The 24,541-nt window shown below is 47.0% G+C and overlaps 2 protein-coding genes across 2 annotated transcripts; both read right to left on the bottom strand.

The window, feature by feature from the left end:
- Positions 1-719: 719 nt before the first annotated feature.
- On the bottom strand, positions 720-9,731 carry SLC20A1 (solute carrier family 20 member 1). The gene is made up of 10 exons (XM_014075912.2): positions 9,086-9,731; positions 8,698-8,838; positions 8,510-8,595; positions 6,854-6,950; positions 5,229-5,348; positions 4,247-4,486; positions 3,118-3,670; positions 2,441-2,626; positions 2,169-2,253; positions 720-1,682 (listed from the first exon to the last, which is right to left on the bottom strand). Exons 1-10 carry the CDS (start codon positions 9,441-9,443, stop codon positions 1,521-1,523), a joined length of 2,028 nt encoding a protein of 675 aa, XP_013931387.2. The 5' UTR covers positions 9,444-9,731; the 3' UTR covers positions 720-1,520.
- Positions 9,732-19,850: 10,119 nt separating this feature from the next.
- On the bottom strand, positions 19,851-21,754 carry MRPS24 (mitochondrial ribosomal protein S24). The gene is made up of 4 exons (XM_014075913.2): positions 21,647-21,754; positions 21,491-21,571; positions 21,276-21,387; positions 19,851-20,368 (listed from the first exon to the last, which is right to left on the bottom strand). The coding sequence occupies exons 1-4, from the start codon at positions 21,677-21,679 to the stop codon at positions 20,085-20,087; spliced, it is 510 nt and encodes a 169-aa protein (XP_013931388.2). The 5' UTR covers positions 21,680-21,754; the 3' UTR covers positions 19,851-20,084.
- Between the last annotated feature and the right edge of the window lie 2,787 nt (positions 21,755-24,541).

Genomic DNA, 24,541 nt, shown 5'->3' with positions numbered 1-24,541 from the left:
TTTTTTTTTAATCCCACCTTTAGGGTGGCAAACATATCCAATACTCCCTCCTCCTCTAAATTTTACCCATATTTTCTCCTCACCAACCCTCCCGTAAAGGTGAATTGGGCTTTGAGAACGTGAGTGGCCCACACCAGGTTCAAGCATTGGCTAAGGAGCAGATCCAAAATGTATACAGTATGTAACAATTTACACCAGTGGTCCCCAAACTTTCCAGCTTTGTGAACTGACAAAGGTGGATGGAGAGGAAATGGTTGTGTGTGAGCAGGAGGCGTGTGCAGCTCTATTTGCACAAGTGATGGGCACTTGTGCTCGCAAAGCTCCATTTGTGAGCAGCAGGTACACAGGACCGATGTTTGCAGAGCCCCGTTTTGAGTGGGCTGCAGCCCAGGGGTTGGAGACCCCTGACTTACACTGAACTGTACTTGATATACAAAGATTCCCAACATCAGAGCAACGGATCTCTCGTTGTGCTTGCATCTTTCATCACACAGCCAAACTCTTCCTTATGTCTCAAGACGTCGCTCAGGCTTTCACAAAAATCTTTAAGTTGTGGCTTAAGAGAAACAGGAGGCCGAAATCTGGTTTCAACCACTTCAGTTTAATTCCCCCCCCCCCCCATCAAATCAATCCTGGCAATTCCATTTGAATTCAGTATTGTAGTTCTTAAAAGAATTAGGCAACACGTAGCCTGCAGGCTAAATGAAAATTCCAATGGCTTCTAACAGGCAGAAATATTTAATTCCATTCTTAGAACTGTACAAGATATATAATACAGAACTTTTCAAACACAGTTCCTGCAAAATTCATTAAATATTTATTCATCTGAATGTTCCAAGAATTATTCCAGGTACCAAAAAAGTATTAAATAAGATACTGTATCTTTCACTCTCTCACACACACTTAGCAAAGGACTTTGGAAATTACTTCTTCCCCCAAACAAGAACCTTACAACTGTCAGAAAGGGAAAAGGAAGGCTTATTAGTCGAACTTCTCTGCTTTGTCACAGGCCTAATTGTATACAATTTTTTTACCTAATTCAGTTGTTTTTGTAATCTCCAACTACTTTGGGTATTGCTACTGCAAGCAAATCATATCAAGAACACAACTATTATAAAGTCGTCATCATTGTCCCACCCAGACATTTATCCCAGACAGCCTGTTTTTATTTAAAAAGCTTTTATTTATAAAAGTGGCACTTTACCACCAATTTTCTGCTAGCTTACATTCTCCTCATTGTGCTCACTAAAGTTTGTTTAGCTTGCAAAAGAAGAATGGTATCTCTGACAACATTAAATATGAACTTAAAGCCAGATTTTTCTTTAAAAAAACATTTAAAAATAGACACAATGATTTGTAGACCTAGCACTTTTTCTAGTTTCAAGAAAGAGGTTGGGCAAAGAAGCAGATACAGCACAAAGAAGACACTCTGCCCTTTTTGCAATTGGTGGAGCCACCTTAACACTGTTTCAGCCACTTGGCAAGGAGTTGGAGACCGAGGCTTGAGTAGCCCATTCATTTCACGCTCCCAGGATGGGGTACTTGAAGAGAGCCATGATGGCTGCACTGAGGAGCCCAGAAATGGGGACAGTAACAAACCAGGCCATGAAGATGTTGCGGAAGAGACGCCAATCCACAGACTTCTTTGAGCGCAGCCAGCCTACAGAGACCACGGATCCTACCTGGACAGAAGAGTACAGAACTTAAGTGGCAGTCGGTGCCCAGATGGGACTAAATGCCCTTCATAGCAGTCCTCACACATATTTTCCCTGGACTCAAAGCTTGTACAATCCTTGCAATGAAGCCCCCCCCCCAAAAAAATATAGTCTAATACGGGGTGTTAAACTGGCAGCCTGGATGCACTGGCCACACCCAGTTTAGCGAAGGGGGGGGAAAGTCCCACTATGTCATGTGATGACGTGAGTTTTGACACCTCTGGTCTAATAGAAAGGCAAATGTGATCAATACAATTGGTGGACAGTTGACTTGGATAATCAAGAATGATTCTTCTTCAAGCCAAGCATTAGAATGAAAGTGGAGCTACCATCTGAGCTTTCTAGGGAATGCTACAAAAGTCAGTGATGAGCAAAGAAGAATCCAAGGCCTTAATAAGATGGCGGCCACCAATCGTGTGTAATAGTCATTTGACAGAGGTCCTTTTTACTTACTTTACAGTGAGTTGTGCTGATAGGCAAGCCAACGTTTGAAGCAACGACCACCGTCAAAGCAGATGCCAGCTCAATGCTGAAGCCACTGCGGGAAAGAAAATTGAATTCAAATATGGAAATCAGAATAGGGAGGGCAGAGAGAAAATAGGATTTTGGGAAAGTTCAAAAGGCTCACGAAGGCCTCACATCACCCCACTCAGGTCCAGCCTGGCTCCTGGGTCAAGCAGCTCATTTCCCAGGCTGTGACATTACCCTGCGTGGGCAACCCCTACCTGGAAGGTGTGATGGGCGTGAGATCCTTGCCCATAGTCTGAATGACTCTTCTTCCCCAGATCCACAAGCCAGTGCAGATCCCAACACCTCCATAGAGCAAAAGCCAAATAGGAGTGGCTACCTTGGAAGACACATCACCCGTTTGATAGACCAGGTACAGGGAAATCAGAGGACCAATAGCATTGCTGCCAGAAGGGAAAAACGCATCATGTCAGTCAACCACATCAAATATCCCCCTAAAGGGGCAAAAGGAAAAAAATATCCCTGCCAACATACCATATTTTTGGGAGTATAAGACACACCTTTCCCCCCTCTAAAAAAAAAGGGGGGGGGGAATGTTGGTGCAGCTTATACACAGAATACAGCCATTTGGGGCCTTCTGAAGCCCAGCCCCCACATCCCATTTTTGTGAAAAATGGGCTGTTTTTCGAAAATGCCCCCAGCCTTTGCCTTCCCCCAGCCCTGCTGAAGCCTGTAGAGTGCTCCTGGGGGCTGGAGAGGACAAAACCTTTTTTTTTACTTACCTCTTCGAAATCTTGGTGCATCTTATAATCCGAAAAATACGGTAGATAATTCTTTATCTCAATAAATGGACAGGAGTAACAAAATGCCAAACGAAAGCTAATTCTGCCCCAACAGCACCTTAATAACTGCACATAAAGTTAACAGAACTGACCTCACATCGTTCCCTCCGTGAGCGAAGGAGCCAAAACAGGCGGTCAGGATCTGCAGGAACTGGAAGAGCAGAGAGACTTCCGGCTTGTCCTGGTCATGCCACTCATCCAGAGAGCAATCGCTGTCCTTCCGGTCAGCAGCGCCCCCCATCTCCGCCTTCTGCAAATCCATGTCGGTGGGGTGGGCGTCTGCCACAGCGTTACAGTAACTGGTGTAGCTGTCCATGCGGACCCTCTTCTTGGAATCCACTCCGGGCCATGTCAGTTTCTCCATCTCCTCCACTCCCTTGGACTCCGTCTCCCTGACCCGGAAGGAATCCAGGGGCATGCCGCAGATGGCCATGGTGTAAGAGGTATAGCTGTTGTTGCGCCGCAGGGGCTTCTCTCCGGAGTCGCCCATGCAGTCGCCCACTTTGGCCAGGTGAAGTTTATGAAGGAGCTCCTTATAGAGCCCAGAGTCTTTGTGCACTGTGTGGTAATGTCCGCTGGAGCTGATGTGGTTGCTGACCACATGGTTCAACTGAGCAAGGCTCCCATTGGAAAGGTGCATGGCTCCTGCAAGCATAAAGGAGGCAGGTGGGCCTCAACAGCATGGAAACTCCTACTAAGGGCTTCTTCTCCAAATCAGGGCTCTCCAACCCTGGCAACTTTGAGCCCGGAGAACTTCCAACTCCCAGAATTCCTTGAGAATGCAACGCAGCAGAATCAAACCAAACATCCATGCTATGCTATAGACAAAAGCTCTTTGGTGGACCAACTTTGCCAAGCCTAGTGTGCCATTCTAACAACTCTCTTCTTGTAGACCTGTGCCGCCCTAGAGCAGGGGTTGCCAAACTTCGCCACTTTAAGACTGGTGGACTTCAACTCCCAGAATTTTCCAGCCAGCTATGCTCTGCTGACTGCAGCATTCTGGGACTTGAAGTCCACCAGTCTTAAAGTTACCATGTCTGAAGACCTCTGATCTAAGTGGAGAGATGGCAGAGGAATTATAAGAGAGTAAGTTATGATGGTTGGGGAATTCTGGGAGTTGAAGTCCTCCAGACTTAAAAGTTGCCAAGTTTGGAGAGCTCTGCTCTAAATAATTAGCAGACACTGAACCTATACCTGCACTTACAGTCCACCTGTACTCACCACTGTCGATGATGGTTTCCTTCATCTCAACCTTCTCCCGCTCTGGAATCTCCTCCAAGTCTCCCAAGTTGAAAGAGACGGCCCTCTCCTCAAGAACTGCTTTGTGAGGCACACCGATTGGGTTGCCCTCATCTTCCTCCTCAGCCATGCTGCTCTCTGTGGCCTTCATTTCATCCTGTTCTTTCAGGCTGTCCTTTTTCCTCATCAATGGACTCTCGGAAGGGCTGGGCTTGATCTCTTCTGCAGAAATAAGCAAGGGGGAACTAAGAAAACCATCTGCCCGCTCCCCAACTTATTGCAAGGCTCCTATCCAAAGTTTAACCAAGCAGCAAAGATCTGCAAATCACAACAAGGGATCTGAAAATCCACACTCCACAATACTTGGTAACTACGTTAACTCCTCCTTCCCGCCGTAAAGTTACATGCAGTAGTTTTATATATCATCCTGTGCCAGGTAGAGGCAGCATGTGGCCTTGAGTTGCAGGAGTTCTGCAGAATGCTTAATGTTTTAGGATGAGGTAAATAACTTGCATTTTATATTTCCACGCGTGCTTTGGAACAGGATCCAAAAGGAAACTCATTCTGAAGGAATAGGTTGGAATCAGAAAAAGGAAATGGTTTGCCAGAGCTAGAAACATAGCGTGCCATGGGACTCTAGAAACTCCCAAGATTTCACATTCCTTCAAGTTCGGTTTACATTTAAATTCAACTGTTTCACTAGGCAGCCCATGTCAACCCTGCAGTCCACAGCCCATTAGGAACTGGTTCACGCAAGAGAGTGAAGCGTTTATCATCTGCGCATGCATGGATTTAGATGGGGTGCCAAACTGTTCCTCCCCTCCGGTGGAAACTTTCTTTCCCCACAAAACCAGTCCCTGGTTTTAAAAAGGTTGAGAATGGCCAATCTAAAAACATTAACATCTAACATCATTAACTACGCAGCACAATCGCCTTCAAATTCAATGATATTTCATCTACTTACGTTCAATTTTCTTCTTCATTCTTGGACAGATAAAAAACCAGACGAAGAGAGCACACAAAACAGCACTCCCCGCAGAAATAAGGAAGATGCCCCAGGTGGGAACTTTGTCAAAGCCCAGCACTAGGAAATAAAATAACACATCTTGAAATACGGTGGCCAAGGCCACTTCAGAGAACACAAAAACACTCCTCAGCATGGGAGGCAGAGTTTCACAGGCTCATAATATCAAGGACAATGCAGCCTTCTTCCTTCCAACGTTAATACCTTTCCCCATGTTAGACTAAATGGCTGCAAGATGACATCACTTTTACACAACCAATATAGTTAGTCCATTGCATGCCCCTCACTGTGGAGCAGTCTGTTAAACCCAAGACGTTAACAGAATGGCCATGTTAATCTTACATGCCAAACTAATTTGCTTTAAATGCCATCCTGGTTCACCGAATTAACTGGGATGATTGGGTTTCCACAACACATCAAACTAAAATATGCCCAGGTCCATTTTTGCCCAGCCTAACTGGTGAATCCAATCATTAAAAAATAAATAAAACTATGGCATCTCCCTAGAATTGGTAATGCTGGGGAAAAGAAACCCAAGAAATCTTGGCTGATCTTTATCCACAAATTTGTTATCACAACTGATCTAATTATTTTCCAATCAGTGAGGGCAGCATCTAATGTAAAATAAGTAATGAAAATTAAAAACAGAACAATGAGAATGTTTCTACGTTAGCCTAAAAATTAGGTTGCTAACAGGATCTTGGGAATAAATTCCAGGTGAGATGGTTAGGGCTGAGGTTATCTTATTCATTATTCACATAGACATTTCAAGTAACACACCCACCAAAAGGGTCACTCTAGCACACGGTAAGCTTCCAAGGGAAAGGGGCAATTTCAGACACTTACAAGTTAATTCAACTACCTGCAGTTTAGAACTGTTGCACCAGGATGCAGCATTCCAGCAGAAATGCCCTTGGTAAATAGGACATCTCCCCAGGGTTTTATACCCCAAATGCTAAATCCAGCTTCTTTCTCCCACCAAAACCCAGTTTATTATTTCAAGTGATTCAGAAAGTTCCAGCACAGACATTCCTCTTCCATGCATTTGTTGCCAGCACGTCTTGAACAAGGGGAAGGCAGGAAAAATTCTTTTGGAATCTAACATTCAAGGCATGGAGAGCTGGAGTGAGAAATCCACCCAGAGCCTCCTAGCTGGTAGGAATCTGATTAGAAGAATGTGGGAAATGTTCTGGTTCGGCAGTAGCTAAGAATCCTGAGTTTCGGCAGAAGACAGCATGAGAAGGAAAGTGAGAGGTCAGTCTGCAGGCAACTGGGTGAGGGGGATGGGGGTTGTGAGACACCACCAGTCAGAAATAGTCGCTCCTGTGAGGATTTAAGAAAGGACTCTAGTAATTTACAGAGTGAACAGGCCTCTTGAACAGGATAACTATCTAAGGTTGAACTCAGCATATGTATGCTAGCCTGCAGCTTTCTGTAATGGCCCAGACCAGTTGCCTTCTAGAAGAGTTCGATCCTGTAAAGCAAAAGGGGTAAAATTCTGTGTTTGATTAAGAAGCTTATAAAGGGTTATAAAATCAAACCTCCATATTTGAAGCTTTACTTACAGGGTGCCCCACTATACATGACTGAGAAGAGGTTGATCCCAATTGTGCAGGCATAGAAAATGGGCAGTGCACGTAATCCATTTGGAACAGGATCTTCCTACGAAAAATATTTTTTATGACACACATTACTATAAAACACTATCCAGGATTTTTATTTATCCAAGGCAAACACACGTGACATATTTTAAAGGGCCAACACTAATCTTGCCACCCACAGGGCAGAAAAAGGAAATATTTACTACCTTTGAACCTTTTTTGGGGGTGGCAGAAGAGAAAATGCTACTAATTGACCAATTTCAGAGCTATATAAACTTCATAGTTTTGCAATTGCTGAGGAAAACATTGAGGATTCTGCAGCTATTTCAGTCTCTCCTAACCCAAACCCACTTTTTTGTGGTTTTCCCAGAAAACTACCCAAGGTCTAGGAGATGGATGGTTGGGGGAAAGGTAATTTCTCCTCCAAGTCCTAATCTCGGGAAAGCTCCAAAGGATTAGTTGTAACGAGGAGCCTCATAGCTCCAGCGCAGGATGTTCTATGAAGTTTTTAAAAAAGCAATGCAAGTAGTCCCTTGGCTTACAAGATTCCAAGTGACGTCATTAGGGGGGAAATGACATGACCATTTTTCACATTTACAACTGTTGCAGCATTCCCATGATCATGTGATCAAAATTCAGACGTTTTGACAAGTGACCCATAGTAATGATGGGTCTTGTGATCATCTTTTGTGACCTTCTGACAAGCAAAGTCAATGGAGAAGCCAGATTAAGTGATTTACTTAACGGTGGCAAAAAAGGACACAAAATGGGACAAAACCCACTGACAAATGTCTCACTTAGCAACAGAAATTTTGGGCTCAACTGAGGTTGTAAGTCTACCTGTGTTAAGGAAAAAATTGACAGCTGGGTAACAGTTGCCAAAAGAAGCAGTAGGTTGCCTACTACTGTATAGATGAACAATGAGACTAGTCTTGAGAGCACCATTGGGGTCAGTCTGAGTGCCTGAAGAGAACGCCCAACTCTAAAATTCTACATTTACAACCTAATACATGTAAATCACATATCGCTGCTATATCAGTTAAACAAGTATACAGGGCAGTGAAGAAATATTTTATTTAAAGTTTAAGTAAAAGATTTCTTCACTACCCTGCAATCCCAGTTGGCCAATAAAGAATTCTACTCTATTCTGCCTACTTGTTTAACTTAGGTCTCAATGGTGGGGGGGGGGGGTGTTTCCTCAGCCAGAGGAAGCCTCCCATTGTACATTAGCCTGTTCTTGCCCACCAAACTTTTACAAAAGGATTCCATGGCAGGACACAGATATTGAGAAAAGACTGAATTTCTAGAGGTGGGTGGTGGCCAAGAAGCCACCAGAGAATAGCATCTTAAACCAGTATATTCCCCACCCCCTCAACACTCCTATTAGACAGCCCTTACCCCTAACCACACACATACAGGCCAAGTCTCCTGTAAAACATTCGGTGCTTAAATCCCCTTTTTCCCCTGGTGAGAAGCCTGCTGGGCCTGCAACTGGCTAAAGATAGCAGGCCAGAGTTATCCAGGACAGCCTTTTGGGCCGCTGATGCCCATGATTAGGTCTTATCTGCCACGGGCAGGCACGGAGCTCCATGTCCGTCCTTCGGTTGGCATCCGACCTACCTTGTTGAGGATAAACAGCCTGACCACGAAGAACAGCACGGCAGACATGATGCCAGAAAGCAATGGTGAGATGAACCAGGACAAGACTGGGGGAAGAAAAAGAAAACAGGAGTGCCATTGACAGGATGCAAGAGGGGCTTAAGCCCTCCAGCCTCCCTCCTGGAGCAGCAGGCTCCCTTCCCGCTTACCAACTTTCAGCAGCTCCGACCACCGGACTCCTTCCTGTCCTTTGGCCACCAGCGAGAAACCGATGGTCGCCCCGACGATGCAGTGGGTGCCCGAGATGGGCAGCCGGAGGAAGGACGCTGCCAGCTGCCACACAGCTGAGCCTGCGGGGGGGGGGGGGGTGTCAGGGGAGATTGCCTCAACGAGACCCCCCTCTCCCCCCAAAGACCCCCCTCCACATCCCTCCCTCCCCCCACCGAGACCCCTTCTCCCTCCCCTTAACGAGACCCCTCTTTTCCTCCCTCCACTTTAACCAGAGCCCTTCCTCTCCTCCCCCATTGAGCCCCCCCTCCCCTTAACGAGACCCCTGCCCTGCCCCTCACCACAGCCCTTCTCCCTCCCCTCCCTCACCGAACATGGCGCTGACCGAGCCGGCCATGAGGAGCTCCGGGGCTGCGGCGTAGAGGCCGACGTCGATGAGGCCCTTCTGGATGGTCTCGCTGACCTTGGCGCCCAGCAGCACCGAGCCGGCCGTCTCGAAGACCGAGGCCAGAATGCAGGCCCTCCGCAGGCTCACCACGCCCGAGCCCACCGCCGTCCCGAAGGAGTTGGCCACGTCGTTGGCGCCCACCGAGAAGGCCAGCACGAAGGCGATGGCGAAGCCCAGCGCCAGCATCCACAGGAAAGTGCCCAGCGGGCCCGACGCAACAGTCGTGGCCGCTACCGTGGCCAGGCCCGCCGCCAGGGCCGTGGGGACGGCCGACGCCATGCGGCCCAGAGGTGGGTTCGACCGCCCGGCGCTACCAGAGAAGCGAAGCGGAGGGGCTCCGCGGAGGCCCCCGCAGGCCCGCCATAGCCCACCCGCCGCCGCTCCTGCGAGGGGAAGCCGCGGTCCCCACGGGCGGCCCAGAGGTTTCTCCCTTCCCGGCGAAGACCCCGCGACGCAGGCAGAAGGACGCCCCGCCGCTCGCCGCCCGGCCTCGTGCGCGCCTTCCCCTCTGCCTCCGCCCGCCTCACGAGCAGACACCTCCGTCAGCAGCTCGCCGGCTCAGTCTGGCGCGCGCGGCATCCCCGTTTATAGCCCTGGACCACGTGACGACGCGCGCCCCGCCCCGCCTGCGGCTGGTTGAGGCCGAAAAGGCGGAGGGGAGAGGGGGGAACAGGCGCCGGCCGGAAGGGCGTGTGGGCGGGGTCTGCCTTCCTCTCTGAGGGCCCGCGGGGAAAGATGCGGCTGTTCCCCCGGCCGCGCCCCCCCCCCGGTGCTGTTCCGAGCGGGAAAAGCGGCGCTTTGGAGCTGCGGGAGCCTCGCTGCTCTTTGCCATTTGCAAACTTCGTTCCCCCCAAAACACCTAATTTTTGCATCCGATTTTCTCTTCTACAAAGAGAAGCAAACGTTTCTTCCCGTAGCTGGGGTAGACAAAAGCCGGGCAATTGGTCTGTTGCCCGGGGAATTGTCTCAAGGTTTCCTTTGGCTCTTTTTTATTAAGTTCTATAAGAGTTTTTTTTTCTGGCGTTTCTGTATTTTAAATTATGTATTTTGTCCTGGGACTGTAATAAAAGAAAAAATCAGAAGTGAAACAAGGTGTTTTTTTTAAGTTTTTTATTTTTTATTTTCTTACTTACAATTATAGGTATAATTCACATAGTTCTTTACATTTGTCATTCTTATACGAAGAAAAATAGATTTGAAAGAGGCACCTATAACAGAAAAAGAAAGGGGGAGAGGAGGAGAGGGAGAGGAGGGAAGGAAGAAAGAGGGAGAGGAAGGTGGGAGACAAAGAGGAGAGGAGGAAGGAAGGAAGTAGAGGAGGGAGAAAAGAAAGGCAAATAAGGTGGGTTTAAAACAGGCCGATGGGATGGTAAATAAAGCAACCCAAGCTGTATATTATAAACTTTTAAATGGAATAATAAATGTATAAGGATTGTTTGTTTATATCCCACCTTTATTCTGGCCCAGATATTACCCGGTTGCCACCTGGGCACATTCGGTTGCAGAAAACTTGCCCATCTGGAATCTCAAAAACAAAAGAGAAGAACATTGAGAATTAATGACCTTTGGATTACTAAGGTGGTTTTGGAGCTATAGATCAGACAAACAAAAGAAAGCCATGGCAATCACCTTTCTGCTCAAGAAACCTGTCCAGGAAGTCACCAAGTCTAACACGCACACACACCTCCATGATGCCATGCACTTTTCAACAGCAGATCTAGAGGCTGAAAGAGAACAGAAAGTCCCCCATCCTCCCTGCTGCAGGATCCATATTGGTCCATAAAGTTCTGTGGAGCTGCCCTGCCCTGCCCTGCCAAATGACTCCATGTGTTTTCTAGGCCAGAAGTCTTCAAACTTGGCCACTTTAAGACGTGTGGATTTCAACTCCCAGAATTCCCCAGCCAGCACAACTTACTCTCTTGTAATCCCTTCCTCTGCCATCTCTCCACTTAGATCAGGTCTTCAAACTTGGCCACTTTAAGACTTGGGGACTTCAACTCCCAGAATTCCCTAGCTGGCTGGAGAATTCTGGGAGTTGAAGTCCACAAGACTTAAAGTGGCCAAGTTTGGGGACCCCTGCTCTAGGGCGGCACAGGTCTACAAGAAGAGTAGCCATTAGAATGGCACAGTAGGCTTGGCAAAGTTGGTCCACCAAAGAGCTTTTTTCTATAGCATAGCATGGATGTTTGGTTTGATTCTGCTCCGTTCTCAAGGTGTGTTCACTGTGATTATGGGAGATACTACCAAATGACCTTTTCCTTTACAAGCCAGCCTATAAAGTGTGCCAATAAAAGCTGAGAGCAGATTCCATAGCACAGTTTGGGCCATGTATGAAGTTCAGTAATCAAAGCCTGAGAAGTATGGAAAGAAATGGGTTCATTTTCTTACTCTTAAACATACTTGAGTTTCATGTTACCAACACCTACCTCGTCTGCAACAGACTTGGGTACTTCTCAGAAGCTTGACATATTTTTTATAACAATCATATTCTGATGGCACGAAATTGGGTGGAATTGCTAACACTTTGGAAAACAGAAGAATCTTGATAGACTTGAGCACTGGATCCTATCCAACCAGATGCAGTGCAGCAGTGGGAAATGTCAGGGCCTGCACATAGACGGGAAAAACCGAATGCACAGGTGCAGGACAGGCTGCACCTGGCTCAACGATAGTAACTGGGAGAGGGTTTTAGCAGCGTTGCAGCTGCCAAAGAAGACAATGCATCCCTAATAAATGTTGGCCTGGTTGTCAGGTATTCTTTTTATCTGCCCATCTCAAAAAGAACCAGTGTGGGAAGGAGCGGAGACTCACCAAAGAGGAATGTTTATTGCCAATGGAAGAAAGGTGAATTGTCAAAGTTATAAAGCTTCAGTTCAGACATATAGGATTGAGGTCAGAAAAGCAGAGGTAGAACCAGCTAGACAGATAAAAGGCATAATCCAGCAATAAGGGCTTCTCCAGGTCTGTCAATAGATACAGGCAGTGAGTTCACCGTTTACTCCAAATGGGAAAATCTTAATGGGTGACAGAGAAAGAGAGAACAACTCACCATCCTGTGTACGATTATGGGCACATTTGCAGAATGATATTGGCAGTCAGAACAAGTTCACTGATTGAACTAGACAATCCTTGTGATTCCTTTCAACTTCACAGTTGTATTTTTCCCTTCAATATATCTTATTCTTCCTTTTTCCCTCTTCTACTCTGAAAGTTTCCCTTCAGCCGGGCAGCCAGATGGGTTGGAAGTGGGGCAGCAGGGTGCCATGACTCTGCTGCCCCCCTCCCTCACTCCAGTTGTACAGGATGAACTAATATTGGCACCAGCTGTATACATTTCCAGCTATTTACGTGAATCGGAATGACAGGTGTACTCTAAATCATTTCTACTGCCAAGTTAATGGTCTGATCCAGCTATTTCCTGAGGTTAAGCAAACCTGAGGTAATGCGATAGTCCATGATGAAAGAATAGCAGCACATGCAATGCTCCACACCTGATGCATTGGGCACTTTATTGGCCTCCACACCTCCATGAAAGAATGGAAAATAATTCTGAAGAATCCATTTCACCAACTTCATTGAATTGTTACTCTTTTCCTCTTCCTCTCTACACAAATTCAGTGGCTTAATCTTTTTACTTCCCTGCACTGACTGTGTGTCTCTCCATCCTGATTTCTCACTAATCCCACCTCCTCAGAAGACACCTGTCTATCTAATGTGATTACAGAGGCAAAGGCTTTTTTGTCTCAAGCAGGATTCTTGGTCCTCCACTGTTATATTCATTTGGTTTTTCTTATTTGCCACACTATATAAGCAGCCTATATAACCCTGACCACTCCTGGAAGGTTTTGTCCATTTACTATTCTACTTTACAGATATTGCTTGACTTACGACTGTAACTGACCCCAGAATTATAGTTATAGGTTGTGCCAGTTGTTATGTAGAAAAACACATGACCACATCCAATTTTACAACCTTTTTTGTGGCAGTAATGAAATGAACACAGCAGTCTTTAATTGCTCCCATTGTCTACACATGGCATTTTTTTCCGGCAGAAACTGGAATTAAATGCCATTTTTCAGCAAAAATTATGTAAAGCATGGTTACTTGACTACAAGATATTGCCAGTGGCCATAAACATGAGCCATTTGCCAAGGGCCTAAAATGCAATCATGTAAGGAGAGTGGGGGCAGCCATCAGAACTTAGCACCCATGTCTAAATACCCTTTTGGGGGGGAAGGTAAGGGACATGGTGGCTCAGTGGCTAAGACTCTGAGCTTATCGATCAGAAAGGCCAGCAGTTCAAATGCCTAGTGCCACGTAATGGAGTGAGCTCCCGTTACTTGTCCCAGCTTCTGCCAACCTAGCAGTTCAAAAGCACATTAAAAATGCAAGTAGAAAAATAGGGACCACCTTTGGTGGGAAGGGAACAGCGTTCCGTGCACCTTCGGCGTTGAGTCATGCCGGTCACATGACCATGGAGACATCTTAGGACAGTGCTGGCTCTTCAGCTTTGAAACTGAAATGAGCACTGCCCCCTAGTGTCAGGAACGACTAGCACATATGTGCAAGGGGACCCTTTACCTTTATTGTAAGTTAAAAATGGTTGCTAAGCCAAGGACTGTCATATTGCTCAGCCAAATCAGCCCCACTCTGGTTTTCAAGATCAGCCCAGCATTGCCATCTAGCAGGGCCCATAAGCTACAACCCATATGAAAACTGGAATCCACAACCACAAATCACTGCTGGGGAAAACTTGGGGAGGGACTCAGCTGCCTCAAAAGCCTGACTTGGATATGTGAATCAGGATACCCTCCCTGCCCCTCCAGGGTTGTGTCAGGGTTAGCTTGACTGCAACCCCCTGGCAGGCAACACCTGTGACTTTGAGCCCAAAGGACAAGGCTGCCCCTTGCTGCCAACTGGCAAGACCGAATCTGCTTCCTTGCCTGGGATGAGCTGGTGGCTGAAAGCTGAGTCACCAGAGTCCGTTTTGTCCTCACAAGATAGCTGAGTCCAAAGAGAGGATCTACGCTTGGAGGACAAGGCAGGAGTCCAGAACTCCCGTAATGACCAACTCTGGGAAGAAGGGAACAGATTGCAACTCTTGAGTCAATGTTCCACCAGCTGGGTGATCTCTGACCCAAGGGGCACCCAATTCTCCTCCGTAGCGAATCCCCTGTAGAGTTTTGTCAATCTGTGTGCAACACTTGAGTATCCTGGTACATAAAATAAGCCTAAGGCAGCACAAGCTGCAGGCGATGGAGAGGGGCACCTGCCACTCCATCAAAAGTCCTAGGGTGGCTGTTGTGTCATTTTACAGGTAAAGATGTGGGCCCTATTTCTCATTAGATAGAATGCCAACATACATAAATCGGACATTTATCATTTATTATGTTATGAAATTTTTATATCACCCACTCAATCCCTAGACCCAGCGAGACAGTCTTTATTAGGATATCTTGAAGATGCTTTCTCAGGAGGCAACTGGACTTGGTTTTCCTTTGAAGACATTTCGTTTCTCATCCAAGAAGCTTCTTCAGCTCTCCATTAGATTACTTATGCAAAATTACTGAAAACTCAAGCGTCAAGTGCACTGGCAAGTGGATTATAGAAAAATGGTCATGTGATTGTGTTACCTACATAGCTATTTTAAATTGCAGCAAGTTCTACCAATGATGTGAGATTGCTGAGAAGACCCCATTTTTTAAATAAATGCTCAATTGTAAATATTGTAAATATATAAAATATAATTGTAAATATATAAAATCGCCCTACAGCTATTTTTCCCTGGAGCCAACTTTTAAGTATCAGACAGGACTTCTGGGACCTTCCAATTTTGCAATAATGAAAAAGTAAGCATTATGGGAGAGCCATGTGCTACAGCAGGAAAAAAAGCACTGCTTATGAGCTATCTTCTCTGCACATATTGGGAAGTCCAAATGTTGAAGTTAACAGGGAGAGCCTAGGGTGATTACATTTACTATTTGTGAATTTCTAGCTAATATGGGGGACTTGAGGACATTATCACATAACATCAGCTGGAAGATGTATTACATTCTGCTGAAAGAGGCCCGATTCACACAAAATACTAAGCTTAGAATGTAGTGTAGCAATTAAAACTATTGGATTAGGACTTTAACTCCCAGAATTCCCTAGCCAGCATAATTTACTTTTTTATAATCCCTTCCTCTGCAATCTCTCCACTTAGATCAGGTCTCCAAACTTGGCAACTTTAAGACTTGTGGACCTCAACTCCCAGAGTTGAATTCTGGGAGTTGAAGTCCAGAAGTCTTAAAGTTGCCAAGTTTGGAGACCTCTGACCTAGGTGGTTGTTGGAGGAAACAAAGGGTTAGGGTGTGCTTGTGGAAGAAATGGGATATAAACCTAATGAATGTCAGTTTAATATAGCAATAGCAATAGCATTTAGACATATGTCGCTTCATAGGGCTTTCAGCCCTCTCTAAGCAGTTTTACAGAGTCAGCATAATGCCCCCAGTCTGGGTCCTCAGTTTACCCACCTCGGAAGGATGGAAGGCTGAGTCAACCTTGAGCCGGTGAGATTTGAACCGCCGAACTGCAGCTAGCAGTCAGCTGAAGTGGCCTGCAGTACTGCACTCTAACCACTGCGCCACCTCGGCTCTTGTTGTGTGAATCCATTGTTGCATGGTAAATCATTTAGCACTTTGTACCAATGCACCCTATTTTAATGCTTGCAGTAAGCAGAACCAAACTCACCATCTGAACTAAGTGACAGCATAAGGGTCCAATGTTATTGGTGGGCAATTACATCCGTTGCTAAAGGACCAAAAGTATATATATTTATTCCAGGAGAAAACTTCCCATGCACTGAACTGAAACAGCACCAGCTGCAAGCATCTTTGTTCCCCGGGGGCAGGTCTTATGCTACGAAATTGTCATCTAGTAGTGGATAAAAATATATTGGAAGATGCAAAACTTTTAAGGACCACTGCAAAGCCCTCTACGTGGGGCTGCCTTTGGAGATCATCTGGAAGCAACAGCTGGTTCAGAATGCAGCAGCATAAGCAATAATTGGAACCCCTCATTATGCCCATGCTATATCACAGCTACCCAAGCTGCAGAGGTAACCCATAGCTTCCAGGGCCAATTCAAAGTGTTGGCATCCCCTATAAAGCCCTTTGTGCACAGGGCCTGGTATATGAGGAACTGCCTCCCACTGCTTCTGCCTATGGGGCAGAATGGGTGTGCCACTCCCTTCAATTGAAGGCTGCCATCTTGCGAGATTGTGGAAGGCTGCCCTGGGAGGCGCACACAGCGCCCGCTCTTGGTCACCAAAAGTCTCCTGAGACCTGTTAAGACCAAGCCTGGGGTAAGGGGGCCTGTGAAAACCTCCATGTATTTTTTGGGGGGAGTGGAGGTTAATGGTGGGTTGCTCCTACCGTCGCTACCAGTACACTGCCCGTGGTCTGTTCGTGCACAGGCCGGGCATGTGCTGCACATGTGCCTAATGTGCACTGTGCACACATGCCCACTCCACCACCCTGCGACACCCAACTCCTTGTGCGAGCTGGCACAATTCGCACGGTTGCTTCAAAAACAGGTAAGGAACTCCGGGGGGGGGGGGGGGGCGCTGCTCCTGACTACCACCAGTATGGCCGTACCGGCCAGAAACCACCACTGGTGTTGTTTTAGTCCAGGCACTTAGGTGGGTTTCCATGCCTGGTAAAACATATAAACTGGTAAGCACCTAAAGCAAAACCAAGTCTTTAAAAATTCTTCCTGGAAGGGAGCCCAACGGCAGAGAAGAGAAAGGGAGCCATGAATTACAGATTAAGGCTTGTGTGAAGGAAGAGAAAATGACTAAACCACCAATAAAGGCAGTGCACCTCTTGGCTCTTGGCTCTTCCGTCCTGGGATTTAAAAATAAAGCTGTCTCTGGTTCTGTGACTCACTCAAATTACTCCCATGGATGTTATTGGCAAAAAGGGCTCTAAACTCTATCTTGAGGCATAAACCAACAGAGCAAACAGTGCGCTCACTAGGAAGTGCTCCAGACACCACCAGCACGGAGGAAAACAACTGGGCCTCTTCAGTGGCAGTTTATGAAACAGAACGGCCAGGTTGGGAAAACAGATGGCCGGTGGCCAGAAGAACAGAGGGTCACTCAGTTGCAAGGATTACGGCCAGACTGTCAGTAGCCAATTTCAATCTTCCGCTCTTGACACAACATGCCCTGGCGTTTTATCGTAACCGGTTCACACCTGATGGAAAGACAGCCAGCCAAGGGAAATAGAAATTCGATCTGGGTTAAGCCCAGTCATATTCACTCCCACCGCCCAGCTTAGCTTCCTGGGGGCTTCTAAGCTCTGGACTCTGAAGGGCAAAGTTAAAGCCATTAGGAAGCTGGAGATGGGCCACATGCACATTTCTCTGCTTGCATCATTAGTTTTGTACATTTGGCAGTGCCAGGAACCCCATGCCCTCTCTTGTAAAGCAGAATCAGGGTTCAAAGCAACCGAGTGCCCCTCTTCACTGCAGTTCACCCAAAGTCTCTTATCTGCAGCCCTAACCTTTCCTTCTGAGCAACCTCCTACGCCACAGGATGACCTTACAGAGTTCCTTTATACTGGCTGACATCAGATGCAGCCACAAACGCTGGCTCAGCAAACCGGTGCAGGCTAAGCCATTAACCTTGGATTTTTTAAAAAAAAAAATGGGAATCTTGTGTAAATTCCCAAGAGGTCAATTCAGTCATTCGGTTAAGTACACAATCCTGATGAAAGCCTTCAATGAATTTGTCTTTCAAGCCGCAGAGGTGAGCCTCCACTTTACAATTAAGGCTCCCTGCCCATCATCCTCATTTGTAGGAAGGAAGGAAACCCTAGGCTGGACTGACCTCAAACAGGCAGCCATTCCAATCCGAAGGAGCTTGTGCTGGCAAAAACAGAGCCTACCCCACGACCACTGGGAGTCTTCCCTCTCTGTCCTAGCCATAATTCCAAGCCTGCATGAGTACTCTCTCACAAGTCCCCTTGGCCCTGGCCTACTGGGAGACACTGGGTACACACGTTGTGCAGAGCAGATGGTGGAAGAGGTGGCCAAGGGGCACAGCTGTTTTGCCAACCACCTTTCAGTTGGGGGGGGGGTAGTCAGGCAAGCAAAACTACTTCCATGGTCATTTCCCCGAGGCTAGGGACCTGGTTTTTGGAATTGGAGCTGAGCTGACACAGAGACCCACCAGCAGAAGCACTTCAAAGGGAAAGAAGAGTTCCCGGAGAGACATTCCGTCACTCTCTATTTATCTTCTAGAAAAAAAGTCAAATCTCCTTCAAGTCAAGCTCAATTTCTGGACAAAGTCCGGGAAGAGAGATTTGCTATTGTTCTTTGCCCAAATCCCAGTCTGGTTTATTGTCCTGAGATTCCCTTGGTGGTTTAACCAGGATTGGCTCTTTTGAGCTTTTTTTGAGATCAGGCAAGGAAGGACCTGCTGGTCACATTGCTTGTTTTTAGCACAAAATGAAACCGCTGTGACCCTTGGATACCACCAGTCCATATGAATTTTGCCAATTACTCAGCCCTGAAACAACATGGCAACTTGAAGGAAGCATGACTTTGATGGAAATCATGTTTCCCCACACTCTCACTACACAGGAAGCCACCCTGAGCTTCAAGCTGTGCTACTGGTCATGCCTTGGCTATGCTCGGATGTGGGCTGCCAGGAAATTATTCATCCTATTTGTGAATACTTTACCTACAAGCTGTAACTAAAGGGAAGTGCATGGAACAGATTCTTTTTTCCAGAAAAAGAAGCAAGAATTTCTCCAGAGTGCATTTTTCTGCCCTCCCCCAGGAACCTTCCATGTTGTCCTTCCATTTCTACCACCCCAGGCCCTCCTGCACTGGTTGCCTGAAGCTGGCTGTGAAGTTCATAATCTTCACAGCCAGCTTATCCCAGAACTCCTCACAGGGTTCAATTCTGGCCCTTTGCCTGAAAAGAATCTAGCATGACCTTTGGTGCCATTTTGTTTGTCTTCACTCTGCCCCACAAGCCTTTACAGACCAGGTTCCTTCCTATCCTGAAGCGCTTGCTCTGAATCTGTGAAGAAAGAAAAGGGTGAAAGGGGGGCAAACGGAGCAGCCACAGTCCAGCTTTTTCAACTTCTGTTCAGCGGAAACTCATCCCCCCCCTCCACTTGCCCTGGGGTAGCAACCTGCAGGCTCTCTAAGGTAAAAGTTCAGGTTCCCCTTGCACATGCGTGCTAGTCGTTCCCGACTCTAGGGGGCGGTGCTCATCTTAGTTTCAAAGCCGAAGAGCCAACAGTGTCTGAAGACGTCTCCGTGGTCATGTGGCCTGCATGACTCAATGCCGAAGGTGCACGGAACGCTGTTCCCTTCCCACCAAAGGTGGTCCCTATTTTTCTACTTGCATTTTTTACCTGCTTTCAAACTGCTAAGTTGGCAAAAGCTGGGACAAGTAACGGGAGCTCACTCCGTTATGCAGCACTAGAGATTCAAACTGCCGAACTTTTGATCGACAAGCTCAGTGTCTCAGAAACTGAGCCACCTCGTCCAGTCCGGCTCACTAGCTATATGCAACCTCAACCAGGGGCACCCCATTCAATGAAGCAAAGTGAAATGATTTTCACATGCTACAGAGAGCAATGCGGGCCAAGATCAGCTAAGAGACAAAGATCAGAGAAGAGTCACAAATAGGGACACAAATTCCTCGTTTGTATTTCAGCAATTCATTTCTAAGAATGGACAAGATTTCTCCTATCTCTGGGCACTTCCATCTATTTTCCGGTCTCTGGAGGAGAAGTCAATAGCTAGAAAACATCAGTCTGTTCCAGGGCAAAAGGAGCAAGGACCCCCACTGGGCCCAGTGCGGAGCATCAATACCAATCAGGAGTCAGGAACCTTTTTCTACTATAAGCTCCGCCAGGATTAAAGATGTTTGTAAATGACCTTCTCCGAGATGGTCTGCACCTCCATCTTCACAGGACACTTGTAGAAGAAGGAAAGCAGCACCTCCGTGTAGCCGATCAGGAAGTAAATCTTATGGGGAGGGAGATTCTGGATGAGGAGGGTGCAGATGATCACCGTGTTGGCCCGGCGCTTCAGTACCACCTCCTCCGCCAAGCAGCCATGGAATGTGCCAAAGAGGAACTTGCGGATGAAGACATCCTCCAGCGTGCGATCCGCTGCATCCGTCTCCCCGTTCAGGTTACCTGTAGGAGCAAAGCAAGGATGACAGAGCCCGTTTTATTTTATTTTGTCCTTTTCTCGCCATGCACGAGGTGGCCTTGGGGCTGAGCCGGAGAGGGGTATTCTGCAGAGTACCCCACACGCTGTTGCTACAACAAGTCAGATCCCGGAAAAGGACTTCACCCAACACCATTTTCCAGACATCTCTCATCACTGCAAAGACTTATTGTGGCTGCCGTTTCGTTTAAATTTACAAGGGTCCCCAAACTTGGCAACTTGAAGACTTGTGGACTTCAACTCCCAGAATTCTCCAGCCAGCTCTGCTTTGAAGACCTCTGACCTAAGTGGAGAGATTGCAGAGGAAGGGATTACAAGAGAGTAAGTGATACTGGCTGGATAATTCTGGGAGTTGAAGTCCACAAGTCTTCAAGTTGCTAAATTTGACGGCCTCTGTTATAGTGTAATAGAGGAGGGTCCAAAATCTATGCAAAATCTTGTGGCCAAGGGTCTCTACTACCCCCACCCCCAGTCTTCAGAGCTTTTCATCTAAGCTACTCTTGCTTTGCAAGGAGTGGATGCTGAAGGTAATGAGGCATTTTAAGGAAGACATTTGCAAATTCAGTGCTGGGAATTGAAGTCCATAAAGTCTGAAAAGTTGCCAAGTTTGAAGACCTCTCATATAAAACATTAAATTCATGCTTTATGTTTAGAAAAGCCATTTTGACCTCTAGGCTGCTGGCCTCCCATCCCCCTGGCTCCATAAATTTTGGCAGTGGTGGGGTATTTGGTGTTGTTATTCCTCTCCTTTGCAGCTCCCCCACCCACCCCCAAAACAGGGGATTATTCTAAGTGGGGAGGGGGCTCCAGGGGCCTTGAGGTTAACGGAGGGGGAGGAAGCCCACCCACCCCTATCCCGGGGGAGGGGCTCACCGGTGTGCAGGGAGAGCCAGCCCTTGCGGTGGGCGATGTGGTGGGGCGGGTGGGCCTCTTCGTAGGTCACCGGCTGGTTCCCCTTCCGAGGGCGGATGCGGCCCGCTTGGCACTGCAAGGGAGAGCGGGGCGCGCGTGGGCCAGGCGGCTCCCAACCCTTCACCACCACGCCCGAGGCCCCTTTCTCCGCCCCCGCAGGAGGACCCCCGCCTCACCTTCTCCGCCACGGCGCTGCTCCGGAAGCCGCGGCCCGCGACCGGCAACCCCCAGGCGCCCCTCAGGGCCCGCGCGGAGGCCTGCGAAGAAAACGAATGAGCATGCGCAGAGGGGCCCCCTCCGACCCACCCACCCCCGTCGGAGCCCCCACTCGCCTCAGCCGCCCTCCGCCACGCTGCCGCCGCCATGGGAGCCTGCAGGCCGCAGTTGGGACTCCTCCTCCTGGCCGGCAGGGGCCGCGCTTGGTCCTCGCCGGAAGTGTCCTGCCCGGCCTAAGGAGGACGCTCCGCCCTTTCCGGCTCTAGGGCGGAGTCCGCCGCACGCCTCAATTCAAATTTCCGAATTCAAACTTAGAGCGGGAAGGGACCTTTTTATTTTCATTTTATTTTTATTTATCTTATTTTACTTTATTATTTTATTTTTTGTTAGTCCACAAGTCCAAGGAAACAAATATATAAACATCTGAGAAAAATGGCACAAATAAATGGATATAAATAGGCAAAACAACCATAAACACATAAAAAGAGTACATATAAATGGGGACAGTAGGCACGCTGTTGCGCTTATGCACGCTCCCGTTATGAACCTCTTAAGAAAAACGTAAGGGCCACGGTAGACAGCTTAAGGTCAAAGGTATTGGGGTTAGAGGAGCTAACAATAGGATCAGGTAGGGTGTTCCAGACATTTACTACTCTTGCTGAAGTTGTTTTTCCTGCAATCAAGATTAAAACGGATTACATTTAGGTAATTTAGGACGTTGTGGCAGATTATCCTGTGCACTAAACTCAGGTTGTGGCAGATTATCCTGTGCACTAAACTCAGGTTGGCATGTAGACTGCGTAGTTCAAGGTTATCCAGGCCTAAAATTTCTAGTCCCCACCCCACTCAAATCTTGAAAGCCTCCAGCCATGGAGCGCCCACAACTCCTACTTTTTGTTTATTTATTTATTTATTTATTTATTTATTTATTTATTTATTTATTTATTTATTTATCTTGTCATGTTTTATGTAGGGTAAAATTGGTGGAGACTATTTGAGAGCCTGTAGGCAACAAAATTTCATTTCTACTGTATGCCGATTGGTGTAGTATAGTACTGTATAATATAGCCTTTATTGTCATTGTACAAAGTAAATACAACAAAATTGGTTTTAGCCTCACTGGTGCAATCATGTGACAGCAAATACAAACAATATAAATAGCATAAGGAATAATCCCAATGCAAATAATTAGGAAAAAAGAAAAAGAAAAACTAGTCATACATTTCCACGTGTGCATGGAGTACATTCAAAGTGGCAATAAAGTTTATTCTATTCTCCATTCCTATTCTGTTCTGTTCTATTGGAAGCGACCCACTGATTATTTTCACTGTCCCTCATTATTATCATGCTGAATTTCCCTCTGACGAGCTTCCAGGGCAGTGCAGGGTTTAAGGTTTAAGGTTTATTAAAATTTGTATGCCGCCCACTCCCATGGGGACTCTGGGCGGCTCACAGCAAGACAGAAACAGTTTAAACTTTAAAATAGAAAAATACAATATTAAAAATTCACATCATTCATTACATCTAAGTGGGGGCTGGATATCCATCAACAGCCCCAGGCCTGCCGGAACAACCAGGTCTTAATGGCTTTACGGAAGGCCGGGAAAGTGGTAAGGGTCCGGATCTCTGCAGGTAGATCGTTCCACAGGGCCGGCGCAGCAACAGAGAAGGCCCTCCCCCGGGGAGCCGCCAACCGGCATTGTCCGGTTGACGGCACCCAGAGGAGGCCCAGCCTGTGCGATCTTGTTGGTCGTTGGGAGGTGAGTGACAGGAGGCAATCTCTCAGGTAGCCAAGTCCTAAACCATGTAGAATCAGAACACTGCAAACACTGCAGGCTGCTTCTGCCAACTCTGCCCTCTGCCAGCAGTTTGATTCTGGCTGGCTCAAGGTTGACTCAGCTGTCTGTGGTTGTTCAAATGGGGACCCAGATTGTTGGCTAAACCGCTTAGAGGCGGTATATAGGTAGTCCTTCACTTACCAAGGTTCACTTGTGACCACTTGAAGCTACAACCGCACTGAAAAAAGTGACTTAGGACCATTTTTCACCCTTACAACCGTTGCAGCATCTCCAGGGTTACGTGAGTTACATTCGGATGCTTGACAGCTGACTCACCTTTATGACAGTTGCAGGCTCATGAGATCATTTGTGTGACCTTCTGACAAGCCAGGTCTATGGGAACACCTTCAGATTCATTTAACCACCATTTACTAATTTAACAACTGCAGTGATTCACTTAACAACTGTGACAAGAAATGTCATAAAATGGGGCGAAACAAGTGCTAATGCCCTTCCTTCCTTCCTTCCCTCCCTCCCAGTGGTTAGAATGCCAGATTGCAGGCTAATTCTGCCTACTGCCAGCAGTTAATCCTAACTGGCTCAAGGTTGACTCAGCCTTCCGTCCTTCCAAGGTCGGTCAAATGAGGACCCAGATTGTTGTGGGCAAGAGGATGACTCTGTAAACCGCTTAGAGAGGGCTGGGAAGCACTGTGAAGCGGTATATTTTTATTGCTTATCTTAACTAAGATGCCTTTGTGATGTAACTCAAGCCCTGATAGTTACACTATAGAGCTACAGCAAAATGTTCAGTGGAGAGAACCTGGAAATTCCAGTTACACAGCCAGCAGGATGCTGATGGACAACGATCCCAATATCACTTGACTAGCTATCTGTTAGGTTCCAAACTGAATTCAACATGCTGGATATTCCTTATAGCAGCTTGCATGGCAGAGTGCACAGAGATACACACATCAGGACAGGCCTTCTGATAATCTTCTGCTGAGACTTCATGGAGGCAAGAGGCCCCCACAAAACTTCCCTTGAATGGGTTTCTGTTGATTGAGGTGTTCTGTATCTATTACATCCACATCCCTTGTATTATCCTTGTTTGGTTTCACAGTGCTCAGAACAAATAAAATCGGGGTGGTTAAATATAGTAAATAAATATCTTAAAGACAACTCTATAAATTCTATTTTATTGTTAGCCACCTTGTGCATTATTTGGGTGAAAGA

Source organism: Thamnophis sirtalis, unplaced genomic scaffold, assembly GCF_051295495.1.
Source record: "Thamnophis sirtalis isolate CommonGarterSnake01/CBP01778 unplaced genomic scaffold, rThaSir2_p1.2 scaffold_2, whole genome shotgun sequence".
Classification (NCBI taxonomy): Eukaryota; Metazoa; Chordata; class Lepidosauria; order Squamata; family Natricidae; genus Thamnophis; species Thamnophis sirtalis.
Note: the sequence above shows the minus strand (reverse complement) of the source record. Positions and strands in the feature narration are given on the sequence as shown.